Source organism: Chaetodon auriga, chromosome 15 (assembly GCF_051107435.1).
Source record: "Chaetodon auriga isolate fChaAug3 chromosome 15, fChaAug3.hap1, whole genome shotgun sequence".
NCBI lineage: Eukaryota > Metazoa > Chordata > Actinopteri > Chaetodontiformes > Chaetodontidae > Chaetodon > Chaetodon auriga.
The window spans coordinates 21,695,853-21,723,178 of NC_135088.1; the positions used below are offsets into that span (position 1 = coordinate 21,695,853).

The window sequence follows — 27,326 nt, forward strand, 5'->3', positions numbered from 1 at the left end:
CTTACGCCAGCCTGCTGCCCCAAATACTCACTCGACCACCAACTGTGGATCATGGACTATTTCTGTTTGAGTACTGTTTCATTTACATATTTTTTAATGAAACTATAAATTCAGAAGTTATTTCTGAAGATCTGTATCTTCAATGGGAATCAGTGACCAAGCACTCCCAATATGGTTCTCAGTGAGCTGAATTTCCTGGAAACGTAATCTCTTAGGGTATTCCCTGTGTTCTCTTAAGAGCAGCTCACACGCTGCAACTGCTAAAATGAATTTGATCTCAGTGCACAAACATAGTCTTGCCTGTTTTGTTTGCTCAAGGCATCAGATGTAGGGTTTGTTCTACAGCACACTGATTAGCTACAAATGCCTTGGACACTAGGTTGGGTTTGAAATGCCAAAACCAAAAGCTGGAGGCAGTGTTTTTTTTCCCCCTCAGAGAACCTGACTCATCCAGGGAATATGTTCAATGATCAAAATACTGTATGGTATCTGCTTCCTGGGGGTTCTGGGTTTCTGCATCTCTATTTATACATAGTCTTACAATTACATGCACATGATGCAGTGACTTCAGCACGAGACTCCCTGAATAAACCAAACACATGGGATTAAAGTGGCATCAAGAAATCAAGAAAAAACAGGTCTCAGTTGTCCTGCTACCCCTCACATCTCCCATTGTTGCAGTTAGCATAAAGTCAGATTGTCATCACACAAACATGTATACCCACTAATTAGCCCAGAGATCTGACAGAAGAGGTTATATCACAATATGAAACTATGGAATGAAGTCAAAGCTGCATCATTTGTTTATCTTTGTGTTTGGTTTTAAGTTGTTCTCTGGCTTGGGGATGACAACAAAAGCTTTCTCCGGTCTTCATTAGTCCTGGCTTGAGCACAGATCAGTTTTGCAGTAATGTGTATCAGGCTGAATTACTTGAAGGCTACCTGCTTCAAATCTAGCCAGAACCACTGGCCACTGCCTGCTGGAACACAGGCCAAAAACACTCTCAATGTGGTAGTTCTGGCTGCATGTCTACTGTGGCTGGAGAGGACAAGAAGTCTGTTGTCACGAAATGATAATTATTGTGAGAAATGAGTGTATGTTCTCACTTTGATTTGTGTGTGGCCTGCTCTGTGGACAGTGTCAGTGTGTCAGTATGGTGGGCGGTTTCCTGTGGAACCACAGCACCCTGTGAAAGACATGCTTTACAGGACAGCACAAATTTGACTCACTGCCTCCTTCATTAGACATAATTACAGAAAGGAACACTGAAACTACATGCTACTGTGTGTCTATGCATATGAATACAGATATATATGTTGGGACTGTTTATTGACAAAAGCCACATACACTGCATGGAATACCTTTTTCTTTTTTTCAAAATGTACACTTTATTGTCAACAACAGTACAAAAACAAAAATCTGTATTTACAACACTACTATGGCCTTCTCATGTCACCCTCTTTGGTTTCACTGCTGACCTGATTATTTGAAAAGGAACAAAAGGCATGAGAAAACAATGGACTGGGTGCTTAAAATGCTGACCTACTGCTTTCATGTCAAATAACGTCAAAGCCATTTCCACATGTCCCATCTTTAATTACAAGGAGGTTTTTGCCAGATGAAGACTGAAATTTATTATAAATCTGACCATTGGCAATAGTGACAATGCACTAGTATTTTCAGAAATATGAAAATACTAGTGCATACTGGTGTTTCTTTATCAGAATAACATGAGTCATAAGTATGTATATGTCTTCAGGAAGTTTGCAACTGAATCATTGCGTACTCAGTAAACTATTTACTGATCTATGTTAACAAGGTTTATGAATGTGGAATGTATTGTAAAGCACTTTGAATCGTCAGCGGACTAGAAAAGTGCTGTATAAATGCAGTCCGTTTACCATTTCTCTTTGGTAGGTCACTGGAGTGTTGCATTATGAGATGGACCAGAGCAAAATGATGGAAATCCAGAAAGCCACCATTGTATGCACCTCATCTAATCTGCCAGTCTCAACCACTGTCCTCAGTTTGTGTTATCCTTCACACCACTTAGCTAAAAATGATGATAATAATAATAATAATAATAATACAGCAGAGAATCAGATACTGTATAGCCTTATTCACTGTCTTGTAACTCTCCTGCCATACAGTACCTTTTCAAAACCTGATGATGCCTTCCACGCAAGTTTAAAAAAAGAATTATCTTGCATGGTACAGCATCACCAATCCATGTAGGTTGCACACAGAATATAAATACATCAAAAACACAAAAAACTTTTTTCAGACCAGGCATCAGCAAAGCTCTTCCAAAATGAAAACAGCAAATACTAAATCTACTCCAAAACCATGGTCTTAACCGTGAGAGGATGGACTGCAGAGCAGACATGGGGACAACAATGTAGTGTATTAAACTAAAGTACAAGTGAGCAAACTCATTTTGGCATAAAAATAAAGAAATGTGATGTCAGAACGCAATTTCGTATTTCTTACAAGCTGTTGTACTTGTCTGATGACGTCTCACCTTTCCATTTCTTTTTGCATTTTCAGCTAAAATTATTTGCAACATAAAGGAATTAAAAAGTCCCTCTTGAGACGAACAAAAAGTCATTTACAAAAAACAACAAATTAGTGGTTGACTGTGTCCAAATGCTCCATTTTCTGATGTCCAATTTACACAACTGCAATTTAAAACACAGAAAGTTTGTTTTTTGGGTCACAGTTACAATAAACTGCATGTATAGAAATCATTCGCAGTAAATCCAGTTCCTTACTTATGACTACAGCTAGTACTCTATTGTAGTGGGCATCCATTAACTACATATTCAGACAATCCATTTGCCAGTGTGTAAAAACCAGAGAACATAAATCAGGAGGTTAAGATATGTTGAGGTTGTTCTTCTGAAAAGTTTGAGGACAGTTTCAGTGGCGTTATACAGCAGTGAAGTGTCTATTTCTTTGAGCACAGCCAAAGGCTTTTCCACACACAGCGCAAAAAAAATCAAAATCAAAATAAACATTGGCATGCTCAGCCAGGGCACACGCATAATCATGATTTGGAATACAGGCCTTAAAAAGTGTACAAGGAATTTACATTCTTTGAAGAAATTCAAGAACAAACAAACAAAACAACAACAAAAGTCCTACAGGAAAAACTAAGCGGCAAAAAAAAAAAACCCACCACACAGCCTCACGGAATCACTCAAACAAAACATAACAGGGAGCATTCACCAGGAACACAAAAAAACAAAATGACACAGTAACACGAGGCAGCCTCAGTGCGGACTTCAAACAGCGAGGTGGGACAGCAGGCTGTCGGCTGGACTTGGTGGAAAATTACTGTGATTGTTGCTGCTTATGTAGAGCCTGATGGAGCGCGTCAGCAGCCAACTGGGAGTCTGTATTTTTATTGTTGCAAGGCTGCTTTCAACTGCTTCTTCCCCACAAAGACATACACAGAAACACAGTCATTAACAATCATTTCAACAATGCAAGATTTTTTACACATTATGTCCAGAAAAATACACATTTACAAACAGAAATTTACACATTTATCTTCAAGGATAATTCCAGTTTATCATAACCTAGCTTTTCTTTCCTTAGTTGTGGCCATCAGTCCTATCAAATACAACTCTATACTCACCAAAGGAACTGCAGAGATCTAAGGAAGGTGACATCACAACTACAACAAAGTCCAACAGGACCAGATGTAAAAATGATGCATAGGCACAAAACTATGCATCTGAGGCCCACCGCCGACACACGGGGTGGTGTCTGTATCATGCTAACATACTCCCACACTGCTAACATGCCCATCCATTAATAAAACATTTAGGTTGTTGGTCAATTTCACTGTGTGATCTGTAGAATGCCAACCAAAGGCATATTTATACATTTAATGTTCACTAGTTACTTGCGTGTGTTCAGTTTCATCATTCTTTTTATAAACAATGGAGGTATCTCTTCATTTCCTTGCGCTCATGATCTTTCATTTTGTCCTGTACTGAGAAGCACTTTGTAAAAACTTTCTGCTATTTAAAAGATAAGTTCACAAACAGTCAGACGCCCATATGGACATTTATATGAACAGATTTTGCTTCCTGTAAACATTCCCTCCATCCCGGCCATTAAGAGAAAAGAGTGCTGGTCAGCAAAATTCAGAGTGCTGTGCAAAAGCAGCCTGAGTTAGACAGATTAATCGAATCAAGTTGGTGTCTTCTGAACTTACAGCCTTTTAGTACAAAATGTCCTTTTTTTGACACCATCCGTCCACTGCAGGAAGACACTGTCCAGGGAAACACAAAGAGGGAAAACTGCACTATCAAAATGAGACCTGTGGATTCTGTCCCCTATCACTGCCCCCCATGGAGTCTCATCAGGAAGGGTCAGGAGAAATGATTACAGTGAGAAAAACCTGTTTCGTTGTTCATGTGGGCCGCTGGCTGTTGTTTTAAGACAGACGTGAAAAACTGTGAACCTGTCCTTTAATAAAGATGATTGCAGATGAAGGTTTACAGGTATGACTGACAAACTAATGATATGGACAGGAGCCCCGTGTAAAATGACAGCTGCTCACATGCTGCTGTGGAACCTCACCAGTGCAGCATAGTCAGTGACACTGGGATGAGGGCGAGATGCTGTTATTTCCACTCACAAGTCTTGAAAGTGGTGAACCACAGAGGAATTTTTATACAAACAGTGATTAAGGACATGCCTACATCCATTTATGGAAACAAGGCTTGTGCATGTGCACCCATTGATTGATTGGTTGAGATTTGTAAAACAGAGCCAGGTGTATGATGGGTTTTATAAATCTGACAAAGAGCAAGTGTAGGCATTTTTCTGTTTGGGAGATAAGGCAGATTTAAAGTCAGTTATAGCCTCTTTTATGGAAAATGCTGTGATCCTGTTTTTTTCTGCTGGCACAGGAAGATGATTTTTATTGAGGAAGTTATTTGACATTTTGAATTATTAATTTAACCTCTCCAGGCTTTTAAAACGTAACATAAATTGCTTCAAGCTGCAATTCTTGATTCAAGCCCATTTTCGTTCAACAGAAGGAAGCAGCTCAATGGGCCAAAGTTAAAGCCGTGAGCAGCAACAGGTTTCACACTTCACAAAGGTGAGCAAAGTCACTTCAGTTAGTTGAATTTTCTTTTTTTTTTTTTCTTTTGATGTTCCCTCATCACAAAGCCTGCAGCATTTCAATAACTGCACACTCAAAGTTCCACCATTTGTATTTGTATACCCATTTTAGTGTTGATACAGTCAAAACCTGATATGTTCTATTGATATTACTGTTTCCAAAAATTCAGAGTAGCTGAAAATCCACCATGATCGACTTACATGGTTCAAGAGGCTTTTTGTTGAGCACACTGAGCTGGACTAGTGTGTCAAAATTCAAGTCAATCAGACTTACAGTGTGAGGGTCAGGGCCTTTCCAAAATGGAATTTTTGGCCTTTAATTACAGCGTCCCCATCTGACTGATTGGGCTCATATTTCTTGGGAAGCACTTCATTTTCACTCATTGGGCCAAGATTCGTGTTTCCAGTTCAGTCCAGCTTATGGCAGTTTGAGCAGTTGCAGCAAAAATAATAATTATCAACCAGCACAATCACAGAAGTGTTCTGCATCTTCAGGGCTTGAGCCCTAAACATTTGTTGATCTGCTGACACATGCCGTGAGGAAGGGTGCCAAGTAAAACTGAATTCTGCTTCAAGGGTAACAGGCCAAATAGGCAGGGAGTCACTGGTCTAAACCACTTTGAGTTAAAACTGAAAGCGAGCACACCTGAAAAGTCAATAATAACCCCTCATTACAAGGGGTTAAAGCTGAAGCGGGAAGTCAGTCTGTAATCTGTGACAGATGTTTACAATGGATGGTTGGGGTAATAATTGTATCATTCACCTTTGCTTTGACCGACCTGTTTTTTTATTGTCTGATCGTCTGACTGATCATACGTCTGACTTCCTTTTAACAATATGAGATCTCAGCAATTCATTTGTGGGTTGATATAGGAATGATGGCCAAACCTAAAAAATGTTACAAAACTAAGATACAAGTTGTGATAAACTGGAATTATACTTCACTCGCATATTGATCTGTAAAATAACATTCAAATGACACTATTCAACTTGCACTATGTAACTTGATTGGACTGACTCTGCCTGTGTTTGTGAGTGCTGTATGTATATGCAGAAGCGTCGATTCTCACCTCTTTCATCCCATGTAGTACAGCCTGAGTGCCTTTAAACAGTGTGATTGTTCTCCTCTAGTTTCTTGCTCTCCTCAGATGTTCCCACCTCCTTCTCACCAGTTTTCCAGCTTCCTTGTCTGTGATGAATCAAGAATGGCAAAAGCATGATGCACCTTTGCTACAATAACCTTCTCACCCCGCTCCAGATGGCACAGCCAGCCACTTCACAGCAGGCTGCAAACTCATCTTTTCAATATGCACAAACCACGTTCCTACTGTCTCACTTTCCACCCTTCATCCTCAGCTGCTTATCATTTCTTTGATATATGCGCTCATTTCAAGGCAGACAGTATTGTGTGTTCATTGACCACCTTGAGCAACATTGACCAGCTTCCAAATTCACTCCCAGGGGTACAAATTCTGGTTTCTCCTTCCATAAGAAATGCAGTCAGCTAGCAAGACTAGTGCCTACAGGACTTGAGCAGGGATTGAAATTGAAATATACAATGTAAATTGTGTGCATTTCTTTACCTTGAATTCTTCATGTAGAGCCAGTAGATGAGTCCCACCACAGCAGCAGCTATGAGGAGGCCTGCCACCACACCCACTATGAGCTTCGCCTGGTCCTCTGAATCCTCCTGAGAACCTGAAAACAGAGAGAGGGTCCCCGCTTCAGCTGTAGGACTAACACACAGTAACTCACACCAAAGCTTTCCAACACAGCACATAAAGGAATTTCCTGAAAGACTGTTTCAGCTTAGCTGCAGTGAGAACACTGACACTAAAATCATAACGTGTCCTCAGCAGATCATTCTCTGTGATGCTCCAAGCTGCCATTTCATCCTGGGTTACACTACAGAGGGCCAAAGTCCACCAACTTTTCAAACTCGCCTCCATTGTACTAATTTATAATCAAACAATAAAGTTTTATTGGTTTAGACTTTAGCACACACCACTTTATTGCTTTGTCCTGCGTTTATAGTTCAGCAGCATACTCTCGCTGTTACCGTAGTGACATGAAAGCACACTGAGTTGAGTTTTGTTTATATTCTGGGAAACATCATCAGATGAAATGTTGGATATTTCGGAGGAGAAGATGTTGGCTGGTGTTCCTGAATAGAACAGGAGAGGTGTATCGGTGTGTCAGTGAGACGAGAAAATGCAATCTGCCAAGTGTTTTGACATTCTGCTCCATCACATTTATATTATTCAGTCTGACTCACTATCACTCTCCATTCTCTCACCAGGTTAATCACAACTGTACTACAGATGCTGAATGATGCTGTCTGTGACTGAGAATAGGAGGTGTGTGGAATCCATCAGTGCCGTGCCTTATTTGTGTATGTATGCTGACACTATTCACTACAGTATAATTAAGGCAACAATGATTCGCGTTGCTGACAGGAATTGAAAATGACAGGTGATGGGAGAATGAGTGCAGCTACAAATCTCTCTTCATCTGATGGAAACTTGATTACTCATCTTTAACTGGAACACATTTTTAAAATGAAGCATATCTACATCGACATCAGCTGCAGTGAGTCACTGTTTCATCTTTTAAATATACTATATATCTCTACAGATGTTTAATTACTTTAAATACAATTTACTCTGAATGAACAGTAGCTATTATCCATATATATTATATGTATACATTTATGTATATTTCTTTTAAATGGTGACATTATCTGTGACACTTGGATAGGTTTGATGACTGTGTTTTCATCATTTAACAAAACTACAAACAGTCCTGTAATAATTACCAGGCACTCGTGATAATCTCTCTAATCTGCCTCTGAAGCTTCTCTGCATGAGTTCGCCAGTCAGAAGAAAAGTAATAAAGATTGAAAAGCTGAGATATGGGTTCATTTTCATAAGCAGAACAGTCAGCAGATGAAGTGATGAATATGGGTCAGTTCATGAAGAGAGAGTGATTGGTGTTTTTTGGGTGCATGATTAGAGAATCCACCAAGATAACAATTTAGTTAAACTTGCCATGATATTAGGTTTTACCTCACAACAGAAGTCTTCAACAGAATCTCCTAAAAAAATCTAGAACGTAAAAGATACGGGCAAAGAAAAACAAAATCTTACCTGCTTCCCCTCTTTCTTCCTTAAAAACTGAAATCAAGCATAAATAAATTAGAACTCATAAAAAGAACAACCAAAGAAAACATATATGCTACTTGTCTAAAACCCGAAGCCAAACAAAATCCTGCACTGATCAAAAGTGAGAGGAGCCAGGCCGGGTGCAGCCTCACAAAATGAAATCAACGGTTTTACTGGCTGTGCCTCACAGCACGCAAACTGTACCTTAGAAAGAGGAAGGCAACAATACATTCTGAAAGCAACAATTTAGCATGCTTTCAGAGCATATGCCAGGCAGTGGCTCTGAGGCTGCAGAGAAAGAAATGCGAGAAAGGCTTAGCACCCCAACAAACAAGAAAACCAGCCAAACCCAGGAGACAGAGAAGCAGGAGAGAAAAAAGGAAGGATTATCACAGACAGAAAGAATGAGGAGGAAGAGCAATGGCACGGCATGTATGAAATGAAAGGATACCGCTGTAAACTTTGACAGTCTCGGTCTTTCCTTAAATACCTATTATTGGTTGGTTTTGTGTATTTTATTCCACTATCCACAGTGAGCACTGAGTATGGATTCAGCTCCACATAAGAACATTCTGCCGCAGTTTGATTCAGCAAACACCTACTGCTGATAACAGGTTTAAATGACTTGTAGAAACTACTTCAATTCTCTCCACATTCAAGTGGTGTCTGTAGCAGCAGTTTCCTGATCAGTGCCCTTTCACTAAACCCAGGATACTTCATCACTCACCACCAAAACCTCTCAGACTTGCTTATATTGACTTCATTTCTGAAGACAAAGTACAGACACTGTAAGGTATTACTCTGCTTGTGTGCTTTCATTATTTCATTATTCATCATTTCATCATTAGGTGGCACGGTGGCAACACTGTCGCCTCACAGCAAGAAGGTCCCGGGTTCGATTCTCGCTGCGGGCACCAGGGGTGTGTCCTCCACCATGCCTTCGGTGCCTGCTGCAAAAAAAAGAGGGCCTTTCTGTGTGGAGTTTGCGTGTTCACCTGGGGTATCCTCCATAAAAATATACCCCCACTAAAAAACATGCAAGACCAATGGTGACCAATGGTGACGGCGAAGATGGGTCCCCGGGCGCTGCTCCTGGTCTGCCGCGGAGGAGGGACGACCAGGATGGGTGAAATGCGGAGGACAAATTTCACCTCGTGTGCAGTGTCCTGCATGTGCATGTGTGTGACAAATAAAGGGGAATGTCTCCCCCCAATTCTTCTTCTTCTTAAAAGAATCAGTTCATCCTGAATGCTCCCTGATGTGACTTTCTTCCTCTAAAATGAATTCTTATCACTTCCCCTTGATCTTTGCTCTCCTTTATAATGGCAAAAAGTAGAAACTAACTAAAACCACAAAATCAAAGTTAGACTGACTTAGGCTAAGGTACAGCAGACACCGCACTTCACACGATCCAATGGACACTATTAGAGAGTAGTCTAATCATAGCCGAGTCTATTGTTGTGTAGTAAAATTGTTGTTTTGCCAATGTATTTGACAGAATGAAAGAAAGACGCTATTAGACATCCTAAAACATATGCAGTGAGTAATTTTCTTCGTGGGTGTTAAGCTGCAAAGAATAGCAGAGTGATGAGCAATGAAATCAATACTTTGGTTATTCTGTCAGCATTGTAGTTCTTCTCTTCCCACTGTTCAATTGTAATGCTGCTGTGATGTAAGTTGGAAAATGTAAGAATACATGTTTTACTGCTTCAACTGCTGAAATGGGTTCTATCAGAGACGGATCTAAGGATAAACACGGTGTTCCAGATGTAAATCTTATGCACACTTCCTATTAAATCTATTTAATACTTTCAAGGTAATGTTATATATCACAGTATAGTAATTATTCTGTATGAATTAAAATAACCAGACTTCATCACATTACATTATTTTCTCCTTCTATTTGGAGCATTCATACAAACAAAAACAACAAAACTTGATTTGTCCTTCGCTGCAGAGAGACTTTGAGTTAGTGCTCACCATTTAGATGTTGTCCTGTTAACTTATTTTGTTGTTGAACAGGAATTAGTGTTACAATGAGCGTTCATTCTTCAAATGAGGCTCCAGCAATCATGCTGCAGCTTCAAGCTGCTGGCATGATCCCCTCAAACTGTGAAGTCACACTGGCAGTAACATAATCATCAAGTCAGCAGCAGCCTGCTTCTTTCCAACAGAGGTCAGCTGCAGAATAATTAATGTGTAGATGGTCAACAAATTTATGGGCTGGGACAAACTGTCACTACACTGCAAATACCTGTGATTCCATGTTTTAAGAAACAATCAAAAACAGGTACAGGGAGTGGCTGCATCTAGAGCTAAGCTTGAATCTAATTTGACTCCTTTGTCTCACTACCAAATTAGCCTAATACAATAAGCAATGCAAGTGAAAATACACAACTTGTTTGTTCAAAGCTGTAACTTTAGAATCATTATTGCACCTCTCTCATTTCTCACAAATGGGAGCATATAGTAAAGCCAACCAACTAAGATGCTGAGAAGCATGAACTTACCAGAGGAAACATTGATGGTCCTGACATCTTCTCCCAGCTTGTTGCTGACCATGCAGGTCACAGTCAAGTTCACATTAGGGACCACAGTGAGTTTGTGTGTGGCCTTGCCGTTGATGTAAGAGCGCTCCTCCTAGAGGCAACGCAAAAAAAAAAAGGAAAAAAAAAGGGGGGAAAAAGAAAAAAGAAATAAACCATTGTGGAATAAGAGTTTTCAAAAACATTTGGGGAAAAGAATCTCACGCAAGTAGCAGCCTCTTTAACTGCACACACATTATCGACTTTCCATTCTGCAGGATAGTTTGTATATTGCTTGACAGGTGGGGAACAGTGGGGATGGTGGGAAGACAGATAATAGGAGGAAAATACTGCAAATGTCGACATCAGACAGGGGAGCTGAACTCGATACGCCGAGAAGTCAGTAAACACAAAACTGCAAACTGATTCTGAATGCAAAAGTAAAGACAAGGCATCCTCTGCCTTGCCAACAAACATGAATCCAGCAGAGAAATGTTGTCTTGTTAGAGCCTTACCTGCTCATGATGAGGCCTGGAGTAGTTCATCACACATCATCTCGATAAGAACATTATATATTAGAGTGAATTGTGTTATGAACTTCACCCACAAAGCACGGAAAGGTTGTCTTATCGTTTTGGCTGGCTAATTAAAAAAAATAACGAGGCTTAAATGGGCACATTTCCATGCTGTGCTCTTTTTTCAAATTTCCCTCAATGTGACATTATGTGCAACATTGCTTGTATTTCCACTGGTCTCTCAAAATTATGTGTGTGTGTGTGTGTGTGTGTGTCTAGGTTAAGAAAATTCTCCAATTTCTTAGAATAAAAAAATATTGTAAAACAAACAGGATTATGTGAAAATACATTGTTCACACAGCTCAAAACCAGGTTGATTTTCATATCTTGTGAAAAATCGACCACTTGGAGACATACTTTGTGGTTTTCACAGGACAACCAAACATTCAACTGCTTACAGTATTCCATGCTCATGCAGGCTATTATTCCTGCTGTGTATGGTGAAGCTGCTACTACTTGTGTGGGAAATTGCCATACTTTATCCAATGTTTGCCTTCAGAGGACAAAGAAGTAGCATTAAGACCAGAAGTATCCTCACTCAGCTGCCACTGATGCATTATGGCTCATACAGTTGTCTGTCAGTGGAATAGTTCACATCTATAGTGAATGTATAGTTCAGCACAATGCACACAGCCTCAGTCTAACAATGCTGTCTGACGGCTGGCATAATGGAACAATGGTAGAAAAGAAAACCTCAGTAGGAGTTCTATTTACTTTAATTGGAAGAGCAAAGCAAAATCTGAGGATCCTCACAGAACACTTCATGCACACCACACTGCACTATTTATTGCTATCCTGCTATACTATGCTTCTTCTCCTGCAGCTTCTTTTTCTCACCTGAAGGTAACAAACACAAATACTGACTCACCCATGCTCCAACACTTACATTTGTGCCATTGACACTCCACTGGAAGGTAGGCTCTGGTACTCCATCAGCCTCACAGGTCAGAACTTTGTGTCCAGCATCATCAGCACGGTGTTTGTACAGGCTGGTGATCACAGGCTTTCCTGATGCAAAGATATTATGGTGTTACTGACACACTGTGGTTCAGTCCCATTTTATCACATGCAAATATTTCAGATGATGTTTGCGAAATGTTATGACCTCCGTCTTTTACAAGGAAAACTGACTGATCCCTTATGGATTTCAATTATTGAATGTGTTGCAGTTATGAAAGACAGTGAACATACGGTATCAAAGGTGTGTCAAAGTGGGTGTTAAATACTGTATTCTTAACATTTTGTTCAGTCAGTGAACATCTCAGGTATCAATCTTAAAATAGATAATTCCGTTTTTTTTTTAATTCTTTTTTTTTTTATTAAAATAGACATCCTACATACTGTATATACGTTACATATAAAATAAAATGAAAACATAGCACAAATGTAGAACAAATCTGTAGCTATGAACTGAGAGCTTTTCCTATTCACTCATTCTTTCATATAAAGTCTGACCTCATGGGAAACAATTTTCCCAGATTCTCTTAAATTTATCCAGTTTTTGTAAATTCAGTATTCAATTTCCCCAAACTAAGCACCATAAATGTCGGTGGAATGTTCTTTATCTCCTGTTAGTATGGGATAATACTCGGGCAACCCCAAAAACATGGAAAAGATCTGCTTTGTTTGCACCACACAATGTCCAGCATCTTGTATCTTGGTGTTTTTTTCTTTGCTGGTGTTATAAAAAATCTTATCATTCCATCCATATTCTCTCCAACACAAGGAGCAGGTTGTTTTCCAGTGTTGCTCGTTAATCTCTTCCCGTTCTTCCACCATTAACTCAATATTTGCCTCTTTCTTGCGCTTCTCTTTTGTATGTAATGTATCATCTCCTTTTAATGTTTCCACTACCATGTATAATTTTGAAATCAACTTCCTGCCTAGGTCCAATTCATAAGCAGAACATTTTCGGTGTTCCGCTTATTTCATCAACATCAAAACACTCACCTTCTACAACCAGTTCAAAGCTCTCACGCCGTGTGAGGGCAGACGTGGAGACCTCACATACATAGACTCCTGCATCAGCAAAGGTCAACATGCTAAACTCCGGCTCCGTCACTGTCTTTCCATTCTGAAAACAAGAGTCACAATGCCAGTCTGTGTTTTCAAGTCTACCTGTAATTCTTACTGACATGCAACAGTGCGTATGAATACAAGTTTCATCCAACCATTTAATTTCTATAGCCGCTTCTCCTGTTCAGGGTAACAGGAAAGCTAATTTCAGAACTCAGTGTGGACATACAGCATCCATTATATGGGGCTACGGAAATCTCTTTATCAATGTCATGAGGACACCGTTATCTAATTTTCAGTATTTCATCATTTCCCTGTATCTACAGTATATCCTATTTTTGGTGCTGTAATAAAAAAAAAAAAGTCAAGAATCATCTGATCTTACTTCTTATGTTTTCTACAAGATTAACTGACCAATATATCACCTCTATCTAACTAGACTTACTATTGGTTGTAGATAAGCCTTTGAACAATAGTTTCCCTTAAAGAACACTTCTAAATCTACCATCCTCTCTACAAATGCAGCATAATGTGTTTTCCTTGATGTGAGTGTAGTTTAAGCTGAGCTCTCAGATGCACAGTGTAGAATAAATGGTTTGACACTGCCATTCAGCACCTGAGGTGTTGAAGGAAAAAGAAATCATCAGGTCCAACCGCTATTCGCAGTATATAAAAGCTCAGAGTGAGTTGCTGCAGTCAGGTTCAATTACTGGCCAAAGACAATGTAAACAGGCCATTAACAAATTCAACTGTTTCAAACTCTTCCACTTTTTTCTACACGTCTCTCTGATCAATGACCCAACCCCAGCACCATTACCTTTGTCCATAACACTTTAACATCGCCTGAGGCGATCTTGTCCATCTTCAGAGATAAGGTCTCCCCTACTTTCTTCACAACCTTCCCAGTGGGACTCAGGCTCAGGTCCAGGTCTGAGAAAACAAGATAGGAAAAGGATGGTTCTATGATCTCGGTTGGCTAAAAGTAAGCACATTCATTTTGCTGCCTTTGCAATGGGCAACAATGCTGCCATGGTGTGGAAATCTTGAAGGGGACTCATTCAACACTAATGTCACAATGTCCACTTTCAAACACAACTCTGTGCTGAGGGTTCAGCTTTTCTGTCTACTATGACAATTCTAAAAACATCACAGTGGGGACTGCTTTTTGTCTGTTGTTTAATTACTTTGCAGTATCTCATAGAAATGCAAATTAAGTGTTTAAAAGCTAATCAGCAGCAGGTGAGTTCTACAGGAATTATCTGTAATGTTGTCTCATCTGGTTAATACATCCCAGTTACTCTTATCCTCCATTGTTGTTTCCAGCTTATTTCCCATTTAATATACAGTAAGTAGAACATTGTGTGCCTGGAAAACAATAATAAACAATAATACAACGTTCATCCAATGGGGTGTAAGTAAACTTGCTTCCTTCTTTTTGTGAATGTAGATGACAGGGATTTTCTTGCATTTGTATTTGAATGCATCTAGTTTTGACAGGGACAGGGAAATAATTCACATTACACAAAAAAGGAGTTCAATTTTTAGTTGCTAGCTGTCAGAGGACATTTACACTACTGCACAGCAACTTTTTGTACCCCTTTTCTACAAGGCCACGTTCTCTTGAGACACATACTAAACACAGTCACAAAAATATCTAACACAATTTCAAATTTGGAGAGCAATTGTTTTTCCTTCCTCAGTCACAAACTCAATTTAAAAAACCTTTTTTTTCTTAAGATGTGTGAAATGCACTGAAGCTGCAATATGGGACAAAGAGGAGGGGAAATGTGTCAAACTTATTTTTTATTATAATGATAGGGCCCATTTGAACTGAGGGCTCAGACACATACACCTGGGAAGACGGGAGTAATTACTTGAGGGAGTGCTGGTGGATGGCAGGAGGGAAAAACAGCTTATCAGCTGCCTGAGCTCCTCGCCCACCCAAACACTTTGTCACTTTTGCTCACTCGATGTCAGAAATTTCTAATTAGTTCTCCTCCTCCCTGCCTGGCACTCTACGCTCTGCCTCCCTGGCAGCCTGGGCTCTCAAAGTTTGAATTAGATTACTGTTACTCTGCTCTCATGACTTAATTTACAGTGAATAAAAGTCTTTTATGTATAAGTTGAAAGTTTTCAATCAAGGTACAAAGAGCATGAGGAAGCAGAGGACAACCGCTAGAGGTTTTTGTCCATGTTACAGCAATGGTTTCCCTGCCTGTTGTGGGACACTATGCTAAGGTTCTGCACATGTCATGAGTACTCACAGCTAACAACGATGTTTTGAGAGGCCTCTATTTTCTCATTGTCAGCCAGGGAGCATTTGTATTCACCCCCAGCCTCTCTGCTGATGGCAGTCAAAGTGTAGGTGTCCGAATTTTCCACCAGCATTTTCTGGCCCTGGCGGGGAGAGAAGAGGAGGATGAGGAAAGAGAGGTATTACGAGCTTCTGTCATTCTGATATAATATCAGGAAAGGAGACAGAAAGTACGAAAGAAGGAAGGATGGAGAAAGGCGTGATTAAGAGGTATGTGGTGTCAAGGTCCATTTAATTATTTGAAATGAAATACTCTCACCTAAAGTCAGATATATATAGGGCTTTTAAAAGGCCACAGCAATAACTCAAAAGAAGTGAGTACAATACTTGAAATATAACCTTCATCATCAAAGTCTAGCTCTCTTTTATATTTCTACTTCCAAGCCAATTTTTTAAAAAAAAAGGGAATTAAAATTTGTGGTGAGTGGTAATGAGTGGTTGCCATAGCCCGGATGGTGAAACAAGGGCTGAAGTCTGAATGACCAACTGTTATTCCTGAGCAGACCACAGTGCAGTGCTTGAGGTTGAATTCTGGGCTCTGACTCACCTGGACGTGGAAGAAGTAGGAGCTGGGAGGAGGATTGCCATCAGCGTGACACTTCAGCGTAACGTTATCTCCTTCTATGATAGGCGCCTTGGGCATAATTTGGAGGCTAACCTTCTCTGAAGGATCTGAGAAGAAAGGAGGGCAGGAAGGGAACACGAGTGTCAAAGCTTCACAGACCCTTCCCTTGACTTCCATTGAAATGATTCACCTTCACATTGGATAAACTGGATCAATTCCATTATCAAGCAGCACGGATATATACAGCACAACAAGGAAATATGTTCCACCACATTTCAAAATGTGCCGGTATTACTCTGTGATTGGCCAAGTGTGTAGATCATCCTACTTACACAGGAAAAAAGTAAACTGGAAAAAGTAATAGCTTACAAATTGAAAATTCTGCCATGAACTTGCTACTGCAGATGCCTCCCAAGTTCCCTGCTTTCATTTATTGATCCAAGCCTCCCACTCCATCTGCTCTTCAAACTTCAGGGATGTGATCAGGAACACAAAGAGTGCACTGACTGTAATTCCCTGTTGGAATTCCCCCAAACCCTCAAATCCTGAAAAATCCTTTAGCCAACCGCAGAAAGCTCAGCAAGCACATTGTTCACTGCATGGCTATTATGTGCAGTTTCCAGAGCCTTGTGATAAACCGCCTCCCACGGCAAGTTGTTCAGTCCTACACACCTCCATGTATTCTGCAACTATCTCAAGCTAGCACAGGCTGCGACCATTTCAGACGTGGCAAATAGAAAATACTTCTTCACATCAAACTATAAATTATGTCCAGTGTCTATACATCACTGTGGTGACTCTGTGGCTACACTGTAGGTGAACTAGAAGAGATACAAATAAAAGTTCTTTCTGTTTCAGCATAGTTTCACACTAACTGCATTCATGGACTTGCTCCTGATTGGCTTCCCTCTCAATAAAATGACTGCTTGAGTTGGCTAATCAGAGCAGTGTGCAGTGATTTAACTGGAAAGTCACCACTCATCATAGTTACCACATGTGAATCGCGAGACCGTCTATTGTCAGGCAATCAGTCCAGGATTGAGAGGATTTCATTCAGTTGATTCAATTTAACTATTCAGCCTTTAACTACCTGAATCAGAAAGAAGCTTGATGAGCACTATTCTAGATGCATTTCACAATTGTACTAAGACATTCTGCTGTTGGTCTGGTTGGGTGTTGATAGTGAGAAAGCTGCTATGTCGTCATTGTCATGTCCAAGGACATTTAAATGTTCACGGACATAACTTGATCTTGGAGACTACAGTCAGACTAGACTTACATCTATAAAAGTTCATTTTAATGCTGCAAGAGAAAGGCTTCAAGGCTTTTAAATATCAGCTATGCATCCTCAAAAAAAAAAAAAAGGTTTGTGTGCCTGTGTGATAAAATAATGTTTCAGATATTACACCTGCTGTTCTCAGATGTTAAATTGCAGGCACAGTTTTATCCATATTGCATGAGCTCAAATATGCAATTGTCGTCCGTGCTGCTTTTCTTCCATTTTAAATGCATAAAACCTTACTGCAGTCCTTTCTTACATAAGGACAAAAGCAATTTGACTGTTTAGCATCAGTATCAAAGTATCAAAACTACTCGCCGGTGCCGTAACTCTACCATAGATCTCTCAATACCCTTGACAGCCTACTGTGTATGGGCAGGGAGAGCACACAGAAGATGTAATACAGTTATGGAACCTGACGGTTTTCCTGTACTCCACTTACAGTGAATGGGAAAGGGTTCCAGGTCAATCTCCTGATTGTTCAGTTCATGTGTGGACACACAAGCAAAGACTGCACCAACATCCTCCTTGGTGGCTACATACTGAAGGGTGGAGGAGGTGGTGGATAGGCCTGTGGCTGGATCCACCTTCATGCTGGGGGTGATCACAACGGCTGCAGAGGAAGAGATGGACAGTGTAGATGACAGCCACACACACACACACACACACACACACACACACACACACACACACACACACACACACAGGTGTCAAATTAAAAATGACAAAATTCCAGAAGTACTATCATATTACTGCACCCTTCCTTCACAATAAACAACAATAAATGATGTATTTCTATTGTCTATTGTTTAAGCTATTGTCTTGGGTAAATACAACACTATGAGAGATTTCATTTTCACTCTCACTGTACAAAAGCACTTATTGGCCCCCAGGGGGGATCTCTGTATGACTGCGTCTTGTGTGGTGTAACTGTTGAATAGTTTCTGAGGGTGTCAGCAAACATGTGATGAGTTACCTTTCCCATCGGCTACCAAGGGCTTTCCATTCTTCTTCCATGTGATTGTAGCTGCTGGGTTTGCATCTGCCGCAACACATGTTCCCAGCTGATCAAAACAGAAGAGGGAACAAAAACGATAAAATATAACAAAACAGAAAACAATAAAACAGTCCACACACTCAAGACTGTTTTAATTCACTTCAGTCGTTTCACTGAAAATGCAACTGGTTTCATCGGTAATCACTGTCAGTATGGAAGTGATGAACTGAGCAATATGAAACTGTTTGCTTATGCTCTTAACCTGAATTGATTTTAATGCAGCAAATTTTACTCAAGTAAATCAATATAATCTTGTGTATTTATGTGGATTGTTGTTTAACAATTATTTCAGAGGCAATTTCACCCTGAAATGAATAACTGTGTAGGCAACAAACAAAAGCAGCTTCACTCTAAAAGCCATTTCTGTGAAGCCCTAATTCTCTGTCCTGGAGTTGTATAACGTAATGTCTGATTTCCAACATTAACATTAGAATGTTGGACTTAGTCCAGAAAAGACAAACAACTACCTCATTCAGGAATGAACTAGTTTTTGTGTTAATAAGCATGCTGTCTCCCTGTCTCACAGTTACATTCAGGATTGAAGGTCAGCAACGGTAGCAGAGATATGCTGTGAGTGAACCAGATAAGGAGTGAGTCATAAGAACATTCCTTTTCCCAAACCGCCTGGTTTCATATCCTGCACTACAGTCTGCACCTCTGAGTGAACGTGACTCACCACAAACATGCCTTTGAGTCTTCTGTCAGGAAATACAATACTTATACAGTCTGATATGGATTTCCCACAAAAGTTCAATTACCTTGTTAAAATCACATCTCCTCCTTCTCTCTCATTGAAAAATACAGAATCTATGAATATGCATTTGGAATATGCAATACTGAAAAGCTCAACTGCCAGACACAAGATCCTCTATTTCACTGAAAAGTCCACTCTCAGAGTACGTGTGCTGGAGCTTTCAGGTTTCCATATCGCACTTGTGGATGCTGCATATTGGACCACTGCTGGCTTCTAAACAAGCTGTGATCCTGAAATCCTGCTGGTACATCCTGATGTTACGCAGATTTAAAAGAAACAGAGAAGCTTTCCCCCTTCATCAGAAGAATGTGAAAACAGACTGATAGCGTCAAACTCTGCATACATCATTCTGCACAGTGAGGCGAAACATCCGAGCGAACAATAAGCAAACATATTTTTGACTGGAAGGAGACTCATCCTCTCAGCCTTAACCAGGTCATCAGGCTGGTTTTTCCACTTTCAATGAACAAACACACATACAGAAAACAATGTTTTCATTGCTGTTTGACAGTCCAATCTTCTGACCAGCCTGTGGGAAATTTTTAAAATGTATCTACATTTACAAATTATAATGGCTTAAATTCCACACTGCCAGTTCTGCTGCGTATCCTTTATTTCAACCAAAAGCACTCACTTTATCCGATGTATTGTGTGATCTGAAAGGTAAGGCTGGAGAATGAATAACTTGACCACAGGAGGAGAGAAGATGAATGAATGTGCTGTCTGAGCCAGATAACAAAAAATCCCCCAGCAACCATCCACTGCCCGTCTACAGTAATACAAAGAGCTTTTAACAGACTGTAGGTTTAAGAGGAGAGCTCCATTTAAATGACTTCAGGACTATGTTAGGCTCTTCTCTTCTACACCACTCTTTACTGTTTACTATCCCATACAGGTTCATAGCATGTGCTAGGTCAGCAGTGAAGGAGCAGGTCAGGTGCAGGCGTGTAACCTAACGCTTGTACCTCTTTACAGCAGTGTAATGACTTATTACATGATCTGACTGCTACCTTTGCAGATGTCAGACTCTTTCTTAATGAACCTAGTGTAGCCAGTCGATTGAGGCTTCTGTTTCAGTGAGTCTGTGAATCTAAAAGTGTAAAAGCAACAGTATTCGTAGATGTGTGCTCACAGTCATCATGTCACTTTCTGTCAATTAGCTTAGCCAAAGAATGACAAAACGAAATCTGTACGGTGTCTGATACAGGCAAACCACAAAGCAGAAAGCACCGCAAATGACAAACAGTAAGAAGACACACACGCACACACACAGACCCACACACACACACACACTTTGCTATCATTAAAAACATAACACGGCAGTCTTGTGAGCCGCAAACAAAAATCACTTATAATTTGAGAAAGGCCATGGATGAATCAAGTCAACAGCTGCAACTAAGGGATATTTTCATTAATAATTCAAGTATTTTTTTTAATTAATTGATTAAGTAATCTGTGCAGTAACGCTATACTTTAAAAGCCCAGTTCAGAATTTACAAACAGCATATGAATATTTAATAAATGGATTGTTACATAATATTTATACGTGTAAATGTATTAATCAACAGCTATTCCTCCTCGCATGGACACCCATAATTGGAGGCTATTGTATAAGTATAATAAATGGTTACACAGTTGTAATATGAAATGTGTCTTCATAGCAGAAGTTAGAATTGTGTTAATAAATGCTGTTCATTAAGAAATATTCTCATTATAGGGTGTTTAACTATTCATTTAATGTTTCACTGCTTATAAATGCAAAATAAGTGGGATCAAAGTCAAGTGTTGCCACTTCAAAGATGTTCCCAAAGTAATGATGTGTTGTGTTTTTGATTAGCTTATTTGTTCTAATCAACAGCCCCGAAATCTAAAAGCGTTCAATATACAGTGACATGCAAAGTGTTGCCTCTAAGAAGCAGCACATGAATTGTATTTTCCCTGAAAAATGACCTGAACGGTTAAAGGATCATCAGAATGGTAATGAATGAACTTCCTGTTATGTGACTAATGAACAGACTGACCACCTCAGCTAGGGTAAACCTTATCCTGCATATGAAGAGCAAAACTAAGTCTAGTTGGAGTTACGGCCTACATCATCCTTAAACGGATATCATGCATAATTTTGAGGTGAGCGTATTGTATCTTGACTGTCACATGTAATACCCTTTCGCGGTCTAAATCAATATTTCCTTTGTTTAAGAAGAGCAACACATGGGCTGACTTCTGCAAGCAAATGAAAATAGGACCTCTGCTACTCCGCGGCTGAGACCGTTCAGTCTCGCTGCAATCTCCACCACTCAACATGACACTTTCCTATAATTTGGAATTCCACTTGAGTATGAATCCACTTTGCCCTCCACCACCCTCTTGCAAGTTATCAAAACTGAATTCTCTCTCTTCCATCCTCTTTTTTCTTTCCCACTCATATTCCCTCCATTTCTCCCTGTCTCTCTCCCCTCCCTACAAAATGTTCAAAGCTGTTCAATAGCGCCTGAATTTTTAGGTGGAAATACGGACAGAGGCAGGAGTGCTCACTTGATCCATAATACATGTGTATATGCTGCATGAGGTGGAAGAAATGTGCATTGCTTGCTGGAGACAGGAGGCAGATGACCGTTGTGAACGTGCTGCCCACAGCTTTCGAGAGGTTTTCTCTTTTTTTCCAACAGATACTCATAGTCAAGTCAATGTGAGACTGTGTGTCTTTGGGGAGTGAAAATGAACAGAACAATGAGAGCTACTCTCTGCAGGAGTGGGTGTTCAACTATAAATCAAAGCAAGTTCAGATTCGAAATGTATGCATTGTTCTTAAAGGCCAGAGACAAGTCTGTGCACATGCTGTCACATTCTGACAGGTGGTTTTCCGTATCAGAGTTCTCCAATTAAAGCATTTTAGTAGCAGCCATAAGAGGCCTTTTGATACTGACTTCAGTTATCTTTCACCCCAGCATCACTCTCACTGCAGCTGAATCCCAATTCTCCTATAAACTATGACTCGTACAATGATAAGAAAATGAACGCGTTGATGTATCACTACTGAGCGAGAAAAAAGAGGTGCCTGAGACACATCATGATGTGGATGAAAGTCTGTTCAGTAACATGTCAGAAATGATAAAGCAGCTCTGATGACACAGTGAACAGAGTTGTAGCTTAAGAGCCGCATTAAGAGATTTCGCTTCAAGCTTTGTTGAACAGCTAATTAGCCAGCATTATAACTAAGAAAAACAACTGATGTCTATATTTACAATCACATTTACATGCATAGAAAACCATGTCTGTTTATTTCTTCTGAAAGAGACAAATCTTACATTTACATTTAACTGTTCATAGCCAAGAGGCGCCCAAGACCTGAGGACATCCAACATAGCTTCCAGATGATGCACGGTGACACCAAACGTGTCCAAAGCACACAGTATGCTTTCAGACTGATTTCTCTTCCAGACACAAGCTGCTTCCACCTTATTGATTTCAAAATATTCTTCAGTGTCTACAAATCACTTAATCGTTTCGCTCTTAAATACATCTCTGACCTGCTCATGGTTTGCAAGCCCTCCACTCTCTCTGTCTCTTTGGGGATGTGTGGGTGGGTGGATATGTTATGTAGGTGGGTGGGCAGGGGATGAATCATTTTTGTGTAATGTTTGTTTATATGTAATTAACATGTATTCATGTTCTATTTCACTTTGTAATATTTGCAGTGTGTGAAGGACATTGAGCCTAATTGGTATGAAATGTGCTATAGAAATAAATTTGATTTGAGTACAGCATGAAAACCAAGGCGCAGATCCTTCAAACTTGTTTGAGACTGATAATCTATCACAGTGAACAACTCTCCCCCATTTCAAAGTTCTGTCAATGACGAAAGCAGAGACCATTTTCAAAACTTGTGAAGGTGTTGTATTCACAAAACGCTTCAATGTCCAATAACCGGCAGCCGTCTACATGACAACACTTTGTTCATGTGTAACAAAAACCCCACACAATTTAGTATCTATCAAATCTCAAATGTCAGAGTGTCCTTGAATGTACCAATGGTGGGTTTTTACTTCAGTCCTCGCTCACAGCTACAGCAACATATAACAGTAACCAAATGTAAGGCAAGACAGAAAGGGGACAGCTGGTTCACTCCATGTATTTCCTCTCTCAGTAGAGTCTGAGGTTCAAGTTGATTTTTATGCACCATGCTGGAGTAAATGAAATCATTACTGACCTGGAAAGAAGAAATGAATCAACTGGCATGCTTTGAGAATTAATCACCAAAACCAACCGTTTAACACTTCTGCACAAAATCTTGTTTTCAACTTTGTCTTTTTCCTCTCTTATTGAATTTCTCTAACACCTCAGCTTGCTTGGACTGTGTAAATTATCCAACATCCAACATTAGCTTCCTGTGTGCTCCAGCCCAGGGACCACAATGGCAACTGCTTTTTACGTCGTATGTTGAGTGGCATTCACCCTTTTATTTATCATAGAAATTCACAAGCGCAACCAAAAAGAAAAACAGCAGTTCTCCGAGTGGGTAAAAATTTATATTCAGTACATAACACTACAGGCACCACAGTTCATGAAAAAATTACTTGAGCCTACACACACACTTACGTGTGCAGAATTCACTGTACAGAACACTAAAATGTAAAGGCTGAAGTGAATCTTACTGTTGTTGGTTTGTCCTTCTGCAGCACTTCAGACTTATCCATAATCTGAACTGACGACGGTTTCTCTGCAAACACAAAAGAAGAGGATCAGGTTTTGGAATCGTAAAAGTGTAGCTTGCAGACAAACTGCATAAAGTTCTTCAGATTTACTGCTTTTCTTCATGCTGTTAGTAATTGCTTTCCAAATCTACAGAACTCTGGGGCACAGTGAAAACAAATACACAAATATTTTAGTAACAATATTCAGCAACTAGCAGGTAGACAGCCCAGTTCATCTAAATGCTTAGCTGCAAACTTATTGCATAGTTAATATTCAAGCTGTAGGACATAATTTCAACTTGCCCCCTGTTAACTACAACTTAATGCTCTCTCTAAGGCCTACTGAGTTAGTCTCTTCATGTCCTATTTCACGCATGGGTTTGCAAAGCCCATTAGCGGGAGATACATGGGCAATTTTGAGGAGCGAAATTCAGATTCAGAAGCGTAGTTACAGGAGGAAACAAAGGGATAAATCCACAGTGGATAACATGGAGTTTTAATGCAATTAAAAACAAGCTGTTTGTTAGGAAGGCTGAATCCAACTGAACTGAATTACCATGGATCTTTGAATAAGCTTGACAGAGGTATTTTTTGCTGTTGTTTTTGGTTTATTAGTCAGTGCTAACGACTATAAAAAAAGTATTGTTCTCTGTTCAACAGAGAGGATGAAATGAAGAGGACTAAATATTTGCACAGTATCATCAGATCAGTATCAGATTGTAATCTATGAAAGTAATATATGTATATTCAGGTATAGTTATTCATTTGTAATTTAAGTTTACAAAAGTAAAAGGTCTCTGTAGGCCTTTTCAGACATGGAATATGTAACATTGCTTGCTTCATCTCCCCTTTTAAATGATGGATTTTTGGTTGTAGGTGTATTTTATGGTTTTGTTCAAACATGACAGGACTGTTATGGAACAAAACAACATGCACAATATTTGACCCTTTATGTGAGACAAGGAGCACCGTCACTGAGTACAGACATAGTATGTGATGATATGATGTAAGAGGAGTCTTTTCTGTTCATTCTGGTTTTAAAGATTGTTTAGCAGACGAAAGTCTTAATTCATGACCACAGTGAGGGTGAGGAACAGCTTCCTCCACTTCTCATTGTGAAACTTCTAACAATCTTTCTACTGCCCATTTCATAATGTCCAACACTGCACGTAAAATGACAAGACGTTAAGTTGAACTTCACACTTGTTCACAGGCTGTATGTTGTGTTGTTAGGGAAATATGAGGGGCAATTCACAATTTTGTCAAAGCAGTTGTGTCAATATTGAGCTTACTGTAAACAGCGACAGAGACGGGGTACTCCATGAGGTTGGAGACTGACACCACCATGCAGGTGAAGGTCTTCTGGTCTGTGAGTGAGGCCTGGGTGATGAGCAGGTTGAACTTGTCATCGATGCTGACACGCTGAGCGTAACCGTCTGTGGCCTGCACTGTGGCCTGCTCGCTGCGGGCCTGTTTGATCAGCAGATCGCCGGGCGAGCTATCGTCTTTTTCCTGAAGTGTGACAAGAAACCCATTTAGGTGATTTTGGAAATCCGTGCTTCACATTCCTAAGTCGTAATTATAGTTTAGTGGAACAGAGATGTACAAACATCTAACAATCTGTGACCCAGTATCAAAATATGTCATTTGACAAACTACCAAAGAACATCTGAGAGTGCAATCTTTCAAAGCTGTGACGCCATGAAAAATACATGTTAATTAGAAGAGGTACGCACTACACAAGTCAAATTGTATCTTGCAATATTAGTAGATTCAGCATGACAGATTAGAATTGATCTCATTGATACTGGCTAATTACACTTGGGATTATGAGGATCCATATTTAACTGACATCTTAGATTACAATTATATGGTGTCTAAATTCTTTTTTTTTTTCTCTATGTTTTATCAAGGACACAAGCTTTTAAAGCTCTGCTCAAGTCATGTCTTGAAGTCTCTCACTGCAGTTACATGAGCATCTCTCTCACTTCTTCAGCACCTGCACCAACAGTATTAGCAGTGGTGAAGCATTCAGATCCTTTACTGAAAGAAGTGCAGTGGAAAAAGACAGTTGAATAATATGTTGAATATAACGGAAATGCTCAAGTATTTTTGACTGAAAACAGATTCCACTTGAGGGTCCTCGAGAGAATACCTTTGAGGCTACAAATAATGTTTACTTTCATTATCTATTAATCTGCAAATGATTTTTGATTGATCCATTACTCATTTTGTCAATGAAATGTCAAAAAATAATGATCACAACTTCCCAGGGTTCAAGTTGATGTGTTCAAATGTTTTGTCAGAACCAAAAGACATTGACTTTACAATGATAGAAAAACTGTAATGTGAAAAATTGCGGGAAAAAAAAAAAAAAAAGTGCAAGTGACGTTTGCTGGAACTTTATTTTAATAATATTTATAATTCTATCAAAGCTTGAGTCTGATGTTGGAGTGATGTCATAAAATATGCACCAAACTCTCCCACGTTAGAAATCTCATTACCCCTGGAATATAATCTTCAAAAGCTCACTAATGGCAGCGAACATTCAAGTGAAAACCTTTGCTAATCATCGTTCTACCTGAAACTTCTCATCTGACAAAAACCACTTTGTCATAAATGAAACTAAATTTCTCTTGAATAAAAGCATTAAGTGGTAGCCCTTTTCACATAACATTCTATGCCCTTACCAAAGCAACTGAGTTTCATCAATTTGTCTTCAAAAGGCACTGATCCTGATTAGACATGACTTCTGAATATGTTTCCAGGAAGCTTTGTAACTGACGAGTGGGATAGAGTGCACTATAGTGGATATGTTGGGGGATTTCACTGAAAAAGGTTTTACTCTAGAACGTAGGTACATGACTTTACATGAGATGTGTGCTTTTGCATCTTTTTGAAAAACTCTTCATTCATATATTTATTTCATTTGTTACGGTGCTATCCTTTTTTTAAATAACTTTTTCATGTACCTCTTATAGCTCCTCAATGTTTCTGACTAAAACTATGAAAATAAGTAAGTGTATTTGACATATATTTTTGGTTCTTCTCATCCCATTGGGTGGTTACATTTTGTGTATTTTTCATAAAACAAAGAAAACCACAAGCTTAAAAATGCAATATCTGTCATTTGAAAATGTGCAGAAGTCTTTAGTCTTCCTAATTCTTCCAGGAAAAATGAGTGTAAAAATTGATGTGACAATGTGTGGTCACACACACCAAAGATAAGCAAATCGTTTCATA

The 27,326-nt window shown here is 39.5% G+C and overlaps 1 protein-coding gene across 4 annotated transcripts in view; it reads right to left on the reverse strand.

Annotated features, from left to right (window-relative positions):
• Positions 1 to 1,314: 1,314 nt before the first annotated feature.
• The window catches only part of alcama (activated leukocyte cell adhesion molecule a), a 67,666-nt gene continuing 41,654 nt past the window's right edge, over positions 1,315 to 27,326 (reverse strand). Inside the window, exons 3-16 of one of the 4 annotated variants that reach the window (XM_076749755.1) lie at positions 25,376 to 25,595; positions 24,045 to 24,109; positions 18,555 to 18,642; positions 18,021 to 18,191; positions 16,282 to 16,406; positions 15,685 to 15,817; positions 14,238 to 14,350; positions 13,355 to 13,478; positions 12,291 to 12,412; positions 10,815 to 10,944; positions 8,290 to 8,316; positions 6,727 to 6,841; positions 6,214 to 6,332; positions 1,315 to 3,431 (exon numbers count right to left, since the gene is read on the reverse strand). In XM_076749755.1, the coding sequence (XP_076605870.1) occupies positions 6,248 to 6,332; positions 6,727 to 6,841; positions 8,290 to 8,316; positions 10,815 to 10,944; positions 12,291 to 12,412; positions 13,355 to 13,478; positions 14,238 to 14,350; positions 15,685 to 15,817; positions 16,282 to 16,406; positions 18,021 to 18,191; positions 18,555 to 18,642; positions 24,045 to 24,109; positions 25,376 to 25,595 (1,518 nt within the window). In that variant the 3' untranslated portion in view covers positions 1,315 to 3,431; positions 6,214 to 6,247. Of the gene's footprint in view, positions 3,435 to 6,213; positions 6,333 to 6,726; positions 6,842 to 8,289; positions 8,317 to 10,814; positions 10,945 to 12,290; positions 12,413 to 13,354; positions 13,479 to 14,237; positions 14,351 to 15,684; positions 15,818 to 16,281; positions 16,407 to 18,020; positions 18,192 to 18,554; positions 18,643 to 24,044; positions 24,110 to 25,375; positions 25,596 to 27,326 lie in introns of all 4 variants that reach the window. The other 3 variants (XM_076749758.1, XM_076749756.1, XM_076749759.1) reach the window with 3 other exon arrangements.